Below are 12,247 nucleotides of genomic sequence, written 5' to 3'. Positions count from 1 at the left end.
TTGTCAACAAGTTGTTCATTTTAAATAAGGCTCAGGAACGGAAATTTTTTAATTAAAAATACTCATAAAAAATATAATTTATTTCAATTATGAAGATGATATTCTCATGCTCCACCCATTATCAATTTTTTTACTACCAGTGTTCTCATAAAAGTCATAAAAACCAATATTCGAGCTTCAACATATTTCCCCACCCAACATTGAATTAGTAATAAAAATTACCTATATATTACAACACAAAGCTTTCAATTTCCAAAACATGTTCGACACGTACAAAAAGCGTCATAAAATACGATGAAAAATATTACAACTATCAATTTGCACTCCTATGTGCCCACATCGGTTGTGCGATAGATTCCCTGGTTGCAGCCATGGCTTGTGCCGCCCCAGATGACATGTCAGGAGTATGTAATATATGATTCGGGTTATCTACATTTGTCTGGCCTTCATAATGATTCGGATTGCTAAATTGACGAAAAATGTGATCATCAGGTGTAATCGTGCGAATAATGTTGTGTATGACACAACATGCTACAACAATATATCGTTGATTTGTTGGCTTGTATGGGTTCATTGATCGCAAAATTCGAAATCGTTTTTTCAACACACTGAAACTCCGCTCATTAACATTCCGGAGGGAAGAATGCCGGTAATTGAAATAATCCTGATATCCATGAAATGAGCGGTTGCCGTGACGTTCAGACCTGTGATATCGCACCCTAGGATATGGGAGCAAAAATCCCTGAGTACATGGATAGGCGGAATCTACTAAGTAATAATAACCTGAAAAGTATTAAAAGCATCAATAATGTTTACGAAATATTAGCCCAACATGAAATAATTTTTATATAATTTTTACCCTCAGGAGGCCATGGAAAATTGATCCCTGGACGAGTCAATGCATCCATAAATATGCGCGCATCATGAGCAGTGCCCTCCCACCCAGCGTATATGAACGTGAATCTCATATCAAAATCACAAGCTGCCAGCACATTTTGGCTAACTCGGTGATGCCGAGATATATAAGCATTAGTTGCCTCGGCGGGCGCCCATGTGTCGATATAAGTCCCGTCAATTGCTCCATAACATTTCTGCAATCAAAAAATTGAAAATTATGATTTCACAAATTGCTGATATGCTATTAGACCAACTAGACTATAAAATGTCAACTGCATATCACTTTCCTTGACCCAAAGTACGAATTTTTTACCTCAAACCATGGATAATGTCTGGGATTGCCTTCAATATAAGAAGCCACCCCATCAACATGTGTAGGTGCAATCACCTGGGGTGCAAGGCGACATAGTGCTCACATCACTGCGCCGACATGTCGATTAACGGTTTCACTTGAATGTTGAAACCGGTCACCTGTGACTCGCTGAACTGTCCCATGTCCGACGGTAAATGCAAACATTGCAACGGCTTCCTCTACGGAAACCTCTCTTGTCGATTCCAGAATGGAATCCGTGCGTAATGTATTGCATAACGCTTGAAATGCATAAACTTCCATTTGGAACATATTTCTACAATTCTTGGGATGTCCATTAAGGATTGCGACTATATACTCTTGTCCGTGTAAGCCAATGTTATGCTGCGGCATTCGCTCAACCACTTGCCCTATAGATTCCTCCTCTTCTACGGCAGCCAATAGAATGGCCATGTGATCCAAATATGTGTTATCTTGCCTCCTCCATTCTTGGTATTCGTCCCACGTTTGATCGAAGTTACTACTCGATGCACCTTCAGTCGTTAAATTGGCTTCCACCTGGGGCTCATTATCTGAACTACTTTCTCTTTCCATCCTGCGCTATATCAAATAATTAGGTTAAAAACACTTTTCCATGTTAATCATTATATTCAAAATTATTATGGGCTTAATATTGTAGTGAATATATAATAAAATATTTAGAAGAATAGTGTCCATGAGCCAGTTAATATATAACCTCTAAATTCTATGGTGGCACAAAAATAATATAAAGACAATAATATTTGGCAAGTTGCAATTTAAATAATATGCAAAATGAATTAAATCAAATTGCATATTATACAAATAAACTCTTAAATAGAAAAATGTCATCAGCAGTAGAAGAATGTAAATAAAAGCATAAGCCGGCCGCATCAAATGTAAACATAGATAGTTTAAATACTAAACAAGATAAACTCAATGTAGCATTGTCCTACGCTACATCACTTCAACCCGTGGATCCAACCAATTCTGCGTTCCGGTGGCATTGTAAGGAAGAACTCCTGCGCATCCTTATGCATCAAAATCCCTGCTACCAGCCCATAATGATCCATAGACAGGGGTGGGTTGATGTCATTTAGAAACTTAACACATTTACTTGCCATAGAAGATGATGAAACGGATGCAGTCTGATCGGATTCTTCTTCTCCTTTACTACGCTTTCTACTACAATGCTCTTCGAACATCTTCTGGTCTAGCTCAGCTCTTGAGGCAGCACTGGCGGCCATAACTTCTATAGCTTTGCTAAGTTCTGGGGAAATGCCACTCCGGGGCGGCTCCCTTCTGCGGCGACGAGTACTCCCTGCCTGTCTACGCGCCAACCCATCTATGTTTATGTCCACCTCATCTAAGTCAATGGGCGCGTCCGTGACAGTTCCCAGTACAGGGCCCCGTGCCCTCAGCACCTCCTCAAGGCGATCTTCCTCCTCATAGGTGGGGGGTTCTTGTGTTGAGGCATAATGAAGGACCCCTGTGGCCACAGACTGACCGAAAATCGTACAGAGAAGATTGTAATCTTGACATCCATTCGTCTTGAACCTCCTTCATTTGCTTTGCACCTAACATAAGCAACCATTTATTAGAAGGCATGCATACAATATGCATCTGGAATGAAATCCTCAACAACAAAAATAAATAATGTCTCGAAATTAAATTATGAAAACTAAATGTAGTTTACCCGTATTGCATTAGCCCAATGCTCCTCAGTGGCAATTACGGTTTTCGTTTCTGGGTTCCAACCCATTCCTGTTTGACCCATGAGATCAGTGAACAGTCGTTGCCTTTGTCGCAGGCGAGTAATTTTTCCTCTTATTTGTGCCACATCAATTGTCTTCTTCCCAAGTTCAGTCATCTTCGTTGCAAGTCTGACATTATCTCGGTAGGTGATTTTCGACCCAACCAATTTTCCATCGACCGTCTCTTGGTAGAGAAGGTCTACCAACATCTTCTCCAACCCATTGGTCCATAGGTTGAGATCACGCTGGTTCTTAGTGTCATCCATCAAGCACTGCTCAATACAAAAATTTAACTACGCAATCCAACACCCATGTCTCGAATAATGGTTACTACTCGTTGAGTACTTGTAAACTATTTAGCACATAGACATTTATCTAACTAAGGATTCACATAAACATCAACCATATTATCTCAACATTCGCCTCGGTTGCAACATAAATAAGGTTCATGGAAGTTTAACTAATATTCTAACATGGTCAAATATCAAGGAATAAGTTGAAAAGAGACTTGTGAAATTTAAACCAACATGGGTCCCGTTAATATGCAAACATACCTCTCCGCAAGCACGAGTGGAAGATCTAAGATAGTAACGCTGTAAAACAGAGATCAAAGGGAAAAAAATAGTGAGAAACCATTTTAGTTTGACTACTAGCAGATAGTTGGTCACTGGAACTTGCCCAGTTTTCATATCAACAATGATATAAAAATAATTAGACATGCATGTAAGAGAATCCAAATAAACTAATATAAGATAATATTAGATAATAAAGTAATAAACTAATATAATATAATATTAGATAACCAGGAAGTTGGTTGTCTACGGGCTTAAAAAATCCTTTCCTTTAACCATAACTTTAACAACAGAAGCAAGCCTATACTAGTGAATCTCATAACAAAATTGACACACATTTCACTCACAAAAATGGGCTGATTTGACCTAAAACAGAATGCATGGGAGAAAAAATCTGCACTGATGAAAAAATCTGCACTGATTTAACCTTAAGCCCAACAACACAATTAAACTTGTTCTAGTAATGATGAAAAATTGGAAAGCTGCATCATTTTAAAAATAGATCTGGCATAAAAACAGCCTTTTATCAAATGCATAAATGAGGCAAATCTCGGTAAGGCAGAATTTGAAAGAGGAAAACTCACTAGTTTGAGTGAAAACTTTGGTTGTTTACTTGGGTAATTAGGTTGGGAATATAACTCACAAGTATTATACTGATTTATAAGGAATTGACACACAAAAATGAAGGGTTTAACTAAATTAAAAAGGAACTAAGGGAGAGAAAAAGAAAGCTGAATTTACTTATTATGGGGCCCCGTGTATCAACAATGTTTTTCTTATGCAAAATGCGAAGTAAAGAGAGGGAAAACCATGGAGTTTCATAACAAACTGAAATATATCTTCTTCCAAATTAAATTTAAATACGAGTTCCAGCCTTATAAGGCAAACCTATTAATTAAAAATACATCAACCAAACTACAACTGCCCACTTGTTAGCCCCTATGTCTGCATAAGCTTAAATTTTTCAGTCATTTATATACCAATCAAATAATGTAGAGCTGATTTACAAAATAACAAGGCCCCATCAGCTCAAAGAATAAGAAAATCCAAAATAAATAACAACTTTTCTTAAGCAAGAAATATGACTTGAAATCAGTGTAACTATTGTCAAGATTTCAATACAATTTGTATGCTTGACCACCCTTCCCTTCCTCATTGGCACTGTTTCCCTAATTGTACATTTCTTGATTAGATAGAGGCCATCATGAATGACTTCATTCAGCTTAAACCACAGTCTAACGTTTATGAAGCTGAAACTATGGTTGAAGGTTTGGTACTTTTCCTAATTGTCGTTTTAATGTTTAATTGTTTATTTTTTTAAATAAAAAACTCCAGTTCCAGTCTTCCAGACATTATTCATTCACCTCCATCATTTTGTTTTGAGTAGGAACACTGGATGGTTTCTCATTTGATTCAGAAGATGAGGCTGACAAGATTCCTAAAGCCGTTCCTCATCAAAATAACCAAAATGAGGATGTTGAAGAACAAACCAATGGTAAAAATAATGGGAAAACCAAACGGAAAGCTGAGAAAACATTGGTACGTTTCCAGACCTTTTCCACTACTTAGGAAAGCATCTTGAATAAATTCAAATTACACTGCTTTTGTTTCAATAAATTATACCACATTGCACGTATGCTTATTTGATAGAAGTTTGGATGCAGGGAATTGCTCGGAACAGAGGTAAAGCTGTGGGAGGAAAGATGCAAGCACCAAAGATGCAATCCTCATTTCTAGTAGGCATCTCTATTATATGAAATGGTCTCTTGGGTACTACGGTCCTATGCCACTATGGTGTCCAAACTTTTGATTGATTCTGCATAACCATTGGAGCACTTTACCCATATGAATTTCGACAATTATACGGTTCAAATTATAAACATTTGGGGATAATTTCTGCAAATCTGCACATATATTCCACACAATACAATCACGACATTGGTAACACTATGCACAACTACTTAACTACACTAATGCTAGATGAAGAGAGGCTTATGGTCACTGTTCTGCAATCAATTTGGTGATATGCATCCCTATTCAATTCTCAAAATAGGTGTGTATGGTCTGTTTGTGATTTTAGCCCAATGAGGTTCTTCATCATGTAGAACCCAGTATATACGCAAAAATCCATCAGCATACAACAAGATAAAGTAATTGATTTATACCCTAACTGTAAATTTTGTACCACTTCGTTATTCACAAACATGCAAGAATAATGAACAAAAAAAATGAAAACGTGGAGTTGATTTGTGCTTACCCTATAGGAACGCATTCTCGGCCTCGTGATGGCGAACCTGGTCACTGCAAAGCATGCTGGTTGTCTGGAGCTTCTACGAAGGTGAATGACAGAAGTGGGTCTCATCTGTATTCTACCTTTCGGCATGGTTGCTTTAAGAAGGAGGGTTCGACTTCAATCAGAGGGATAGGGGCACAGGTTCGCTGTGCTCAGATCTCGAATCCGAATCTTCTAATTTCCAACTACGGTGCAGTCTACTCTCCACAACATCAGTCATCCATGTACGAGCCATGTGATAGCGCGCAGCACTGAGTAGAGTCACAAGCTGTACAAAGTTGTCACTCGATTCTGCATTTTAACCCTTGGACATTACAGAGTTGGCTAGAGAGAGGAAGAGGGAGAGAGAGATGTCACTTCGGGGAGATGCAACCAGAGAGAGAGAGAGAGGCTTCCCCACCCAAATCCAAAGTAGAAGTCCGCTCAAATCGCTGTAGAGAGATTCGGATGGAAGAAAGGTGTGGCTTGGGGAAAGATGAGGGGTGATGGTCGTCGATGACTCGACAGAAAGGGGGAGAGAGAATGGTTGATAGGAAAATTATTTCAAAAGAAAGTACAAGTACAGGCTACAGTAAAAGGAACGTTAGTTGGAGTGTGTTTAAAGTGTTTGGAGGATGAAAACATTTCAACCGTACGAACTCACCTCAAAAATCTGAGGTATCTCTGTTACCCAAACACAGCCATATATAATGTTTGGATAGTGAGATGGGAATAATTAATTTTAAATGAAAATTAAAAATTAAAAAAAATATTATTAAAATGTTAATTATTATTATTATTATTATTTTAAGATTTGAGAAAATTAAAGTACTTATTATATTTTACGAAAAAAATTTATAAAAATTATAGTGATGAAATAAGATAAAATGAATTGAGATAATTTTAATATCCCAACCTAGGAGAGTTAATTTATGTAATGTTTATTATAAATATGGGTAATATGGTCATTTTATTTCCAACTCAATGTTTATCTGGCTCACAAGGGTGCATGCAGCTCTAAATAAATAAAAATAAAAATAAAAATGATTTGGAATAAAGATTTATTCTATTATCAAGCATGTCAATTGATTTTAATGTTCTTTCAACAAATAAAAATTATTAATTATCATATTCTTTTTCCATACAGACTTGCAAATAATTTATAAGAAATTCATCATTTATTTCATTTTGAAAACCTTATCTCAACAATATTAAAACTGAAAAGTTTGTTCAATTTATTTTTATTTTAAAACTTAGTCTTAACAGTGTTTATGATTGAAAGTGTTGGCTTGTTCATATTGTTCAACTTAAGTTTTTAAAATAAAAGGTAAAAAAAATAAAAAATGACCCATGAAAAGTCATATAATGATATTCAAAACTAATTTAAATATACATATAACATAATAAATCAAATTAAAAAAAATTGGATTTACGTAATGAATTAATGAGCATATATATGATTTACGAAGAATAAAAAAATATTTAGGATTAAATAAATTAACATCTAATATTCTGTTTTTTTTTTTACATAAATTTAAATTAAATTAATTAAAAATATCAGATTTTTTTTTTTTTTTTGGGGGGGGATTCGTCCCAAGATATAAAAGCCAAATATTTGCAGGTAGATATGCCAAATTTTATTTTTGCCTAGAAAAATGTCACATTAACTACTAACTTTTATATATATATATATATATATATTTTATTCAAGGGGTGGACAGTTTGAATTTAAATTTTTTATTTAGATAATCGGATCATATGTGATCAGACTAGACTTATAGTGCAAATTTACATATTTTGATTACAAACTAGTCAGATTATCTATTGGTTTATAAAGATCAAGATTTAATGAGCGAGTAAATTCTACGACATTTATTGTTGATTTAATCACGTATAAATATTTATAAGGGCGTCAGTAAATGTTGTAGGGCTTGTTTATGTGTCTATATCTTTCTGACTTAAGGCCTTCAAATTCAAATTCAAATTTTATTCACCAAAAAAAAAAGGGGGGGGTCCTTCAAGGTCAGACAACTTGAGAAAATCTTTTATCTTATTTTTATCAACCCGCATGGATGGAGCACCTCTCACATTCAATAAATAAACCTTACTTGTGAAATTCATTAAATCAATAGACAAATGCTCGGAATATATCTAATATCATTAGATAGCTATTATGAATTAATTGGCCGGATTGCTACGTGACCTAATCTTAAATTAAAAAAATAAAAATTTTATGTGCAGTCATTTTTATATATTTTTTTATGCACTTCACTGATGTAATTATTTATCTATTAAAAAAATTGATCTAAACAATCATATTAATAAAGTGTATAAAAAGCACACAAAAATAATTATATGTAGCATTTGACCGGTGCAAAACTGCAAGTGCACAGTATCGTAGTTTTATAGTAAAGTAATAAGTAGAGTATCGTCCTCAGGGATTGGTACCTTACTCTTGCCAAATACCAAAATTATACTAATCTTAATTTTATCTAGAGGAATCGCTAAGGTTTTTGTAGTTGCAAATAAACTTAGATCAACTCAAAGAGAAATAAGCAAAGAAAATAAAACTGACTTTCAAAAATCAAATTCAATGGGGAAGAAAACTTCTAGGAAATCGATTTCACCATAATTCTTCACTATGCTTTTCTCATCCAGCTAATTTAACTTAAACCTCTTTTGTCTATTAGCAAATCTCTAATTCATCCAAAAGCCTCTTTCGATAGTCAATTGGAAGTGATTCTAGTTTATCAATTCACACAAGAGTATGCAAATTAAATAATCAAGAACGCAATAAGACCAATGATTTAATTACTACACAGGTTCATACAAGTCTTTCGATCTCTATACTTACCTATGCTGAAATATCCAAGATCTACCCTATGATTCCCTCTTTCGATAGCAAATCACAAGATTAATAATCATCTAATCAATGGCCAGTTAATTAGAAGCATTAAACTCAGAATAAATCAGATAAACAAAGAGAGAATTGCATTAAATTAGCATGGACAAACAAGCATAGTTCGGAAATAGGTTACATCGTTTTCCTAGAATAAAGAAAATTTAGCTCATGCTAGAAATGGAATTCAACATAAACGAATTCACCATAATTGTTCTGAGAAGATGGGAAGAAGAAAATAAACACTGAAAAATCCTCCTTGCAGCCTCAACTCGTCGTCAAAAGCTCAAGGGAACGATTCAACGTTTTTCTCCCGTCCGTGCTCGTGTATGAATCCAACGTACGTGCAATAAATTAGAATTCCGTCTCCAAAACAAATGATTTGAATTCCTCTAGCTATGTTTTTCTCTCCCAAAGAGTGTTCTCCAGTCAAAACTCGCGGCTCTAGAGTGAAAAATGGCTTTTATATGGTCCCACGGCGGAAAACCTAAAATCTGTCAAAATACGATATTCGCTCGAGCGGGGTGTCGAGCGCGCGTCGAGCGTTCGACTCTGCCTGATTTCGCTCGAGCGGCCAATGTCTCTGCTCGAGCGATCTTCGTTTTTCAGCAACCCGCTCGAGCTCCCTGTCGAGCGGCAATCGAGCGTTTGAATCTGCCTGAATTCGCTCGAGCGGCCAAAAGCCTCCGCTCGAGCGAACTTGTAAAATCTGCAATATGAAATTTTGCAAGCCATCAAATACCCCCAAACTTACAACTTTGTTTGTCCTCAAACACAAAGAAAAACAAATGATAGTTTAGGCAATATCAACTCGACCCCAAAGAGAAGTATCATCACTCACCAAGCTTTTATGAATTTAGATTTCATCTCTAGTATCTTACTCTTTTAACATCAAAGATAGTAAGAAAATCAATCAAAAATTTTGTAATTTGTCAAGCAAGAGTTAGGCGTTTACTTCAACCTAAAGCTAAGACCTTGAGTGTGTGTGTGATATAGTCAATTTAACCTCAAACCACCTGCAAACTCAGATAAACGTAGAACAACCAAAATCAGAAGAATTCTCTTAAAACTTAACCCCATAAGTCCAATTTTTAGAAATCCTCTCCACTAATGTAGTCAACACCAAAATCAAAGATCAAAAGGTCTTTATTAAGGTTGTAATGATAGGCCACAGGGTGAGGGTTAAGAAAGAACTGGATATGGGAAATTAAATCAAACTGGGAAAATACTTAGTGAAAAGAACATTAAAAGCGAAACTCACATGATTCAAATCATAGCTCTTTCTTGGCAATATGCTCATACTTGTGGCATTATTATTGCTGTAATCACTGATGTAATACCAACACTTCCCTTAACAAAATTTGAGGTAATTCACTTTCCGCTTGGCGACTTCTTTTTCTTTTCTTTTCTTTTTCTTTTTCCTCTTCTTTTTTTTTTTTTTTTTAATCACTTCCTTTCTTCTTCTTCTTTTTCTTTGATCAAATAGAGCAAACATAATACGTTTCATCATGAAACCAATTTTCTCTTTTAAATGTAACTCTCCACCAAAGTATTTTATCAAACTATCAACGGTAGATTCATTGTTTTTCAGGCTTAGAGCGGGCATGGTTTATGTAGTTTAAAGAATCAATAAAGGCTCATGAAGGCTCAAGGGGGTTGACTATGGAAACACACCATGTAATGATGGCATGACATTTAGGACGGCTGGGAAAGCTTTTTGGTTATGCCAAAGAAATGCCTAGATCATTTCTCTAATATTTGGTCTCAACTAGGATTTCGCCTCAAGGACCCATCAACGGATTCTAGAGCAAAGCAAAATCGAACCTCCCTCTTTCAATTAATTCAACTTCTTCTCTTCATAAGCAAAATGGAATAAGAGAAAAACGACTATGTGCTCAATTGTGTTCAAGGTCAAAGATTTAAACCAAAGTACCCACAAAACTTCACTTGACATAAAAGAAATTTTTGAAAAATTTTTCTCAAAACCATCTTCAATCACAAATTTCAGAGTCATAGAGAATTCAATCTTACTCCCATGCATGCTTGGTAAGAGACTCAAACAACCCAAGACTTAGAAAACAAGAGGATCAAATGATTATAGGAGTTTACACCCCCAAACTTAAACTAAACAATGTCCTCATTGTGATGCAAAAGTAAAAAGGATTGAAGAAATAAAGGAACTTCCCTGGTTTCATGGTGAACCTTCCGAGGTTTTTAAATTTTCCAGCTCTTTATTCATGCTAAATAAACCTGCATCAAAAACCAATTTATTAATACTTAAATAAACAAAGATAATAAAATAAATGAAAGAGTGAAAGATAGATCTATGGGCTGCCTCCCATAAGCGCTTGTTTTAAAGTCTACAGCCAGACTTTTCAATCCTCATCACTTAGGATCTCCAAGAGGAATATATGCATAGTTCCTCTCCATTTGCTCTCCATAGTAGTGCTTCAATCTTTGACCATTAACTCTGAAAATATTCCCTGCCTTGTCCTTCAAATCTACTGCTCCAAAAGAGAAAGCTTCATGAATTGTATAAGGACCCGTCCATCTTGATTTCAACTTTCCCGGAAAGAGTTTGAGTCGTGAATTGAAGAGTAAAACTTGTTGTCCTGGAGCAAACTCTCGCCTAATAATCTGTTTGTCATGCCACTTCTTCGTCCTTTCTTTATAGATCTTTGCATTCTCATATGCATCATTCCGGAACTCTTCCATCTCATTCAATTGAAAAAGTCGCTTTTCACCTGCTGCCTTCAAATCAAAGTTAAACTTTTTCACAGCCCAATAAGCTCTATGCTCCAACTCTACAGGAAGATGACATGCCTTTCCAAACACTAATCGGTATGGAGACATCCCGATAGGTGTTTTAAAGGCTGTACGGTACGCCCACAAAGCATCATCAAGCTTCTTCGCCCAATCCTTTCTATTGATTTTGACCGTCTTCTCAAGGATGTTCTTGATCTCTCTATTTGAAATTTCAGCTTGGCCATTAGTTTGAGGATGGTAAGCAAGTGCTATCTTGTGCTTCACACCATATTTAGAAAGAAGATTCTCAAATAACTTGTTGCAAAAGTGAGTCCCTTCATCACTAATAATAGCTCGTGGAGTGCCAAATCTTGTGAATATGTTCTTGTGCAGAAATTTGAGAACTACCTTTGCATCATTTGTTGTTGTAGCAATTGCTTCCACCCATTTTGACACATAGTCAACTGCTAGCAAGATATAAGCGAAACCAAAAGAAGGAGGAAAAGGCCCCATAAAATCTATTCCCCAAACATCAAACAACTCAACTTCTAAGATACCTTTCAATGGTAACTCATGACGCCTTGAAATATTTCCCATACGTTGGCACCGGTCACAAGTTTTCACCAAAGTGTAACTATCACGAAAAATGGAAGGCCAAAAGAACCCACTTTGAAGTACCTTAGCTGCTGTACGGGTGGCTCCAAAGTGTCCTCCATATGATGAGGAATGGCAATGATGGAGGATGTCTTGCATCTCTTCTTCCGGCACACATCTTCTAAT

At 35.9% G+C, this 12,247-nt stretch overlaps 2 protein-coding genes across 2 annotated transcripts; one reads left to right on the top strand and one right to left on the bottom strand.

The window, feature by feature from the left end:
• Positions 1–313: 313 nt before the first annotated feature.
• LOC122278578 (protein ALP1-like) lies at positions 314–1,801 on the bottom strand. The gene is made up of 3 exons (XM_043088758.1): positions 1,319–1,801; positions 860–1,091; positions 314–783 (listed from the first exon to the last, which is right to left on the bottom strand). Exons 1-3 carry the CDS (start codon positions 1,799–1,801, stop codon positions 314–316), a joined length of 1,185 nt encoding a protein of 394 aa, XP_042944692.1.
• Positions 1,802–4,736: 2,935 nt separating this feature from the next.
• LOC122278577 (DNA-binding protein BIN4-like) lies at positions 4,737–5,893 on the top strand. Its single transcript, XM_043088756.1, has 4 exons — positions 4,737–4,819; positions 4,939–5,090; positions 5,216–5,287; positions 5,816–5,893. The coding sequence occupies exons 1-4, from the start codon at positions 4,756–4,758 to the stop codon at positions 5,891–5,893; spliced, it is 366 nt and encodes a 121-aa protein (XP_042944690.1). The 5' UTR covers positions 4,737–4,755.
• Positions 5,894–12,247: the final 6,354 nt, after the last annotated feature.

Source organism: Carya illinoinensis, chromosome 10, assembly GCF_018687715.1.
Source record: "Carya illinoinensis cultivar Pawnee chromosome 10, C.illinoinensisPawnee_v1, whole genome shotgun sequence".
Classification (NCBI taxonomy): Eukaryota; Viridiplantae; Streptophyta; class Magnoliopsida; order Fagales; family Juglandaceae; genus Carya; species Carya illinoinensis.
Note: the sequence above shows the minus strand (reverse complement) of the source record. Positions and strands in the feature narration are given on the sequence as shown.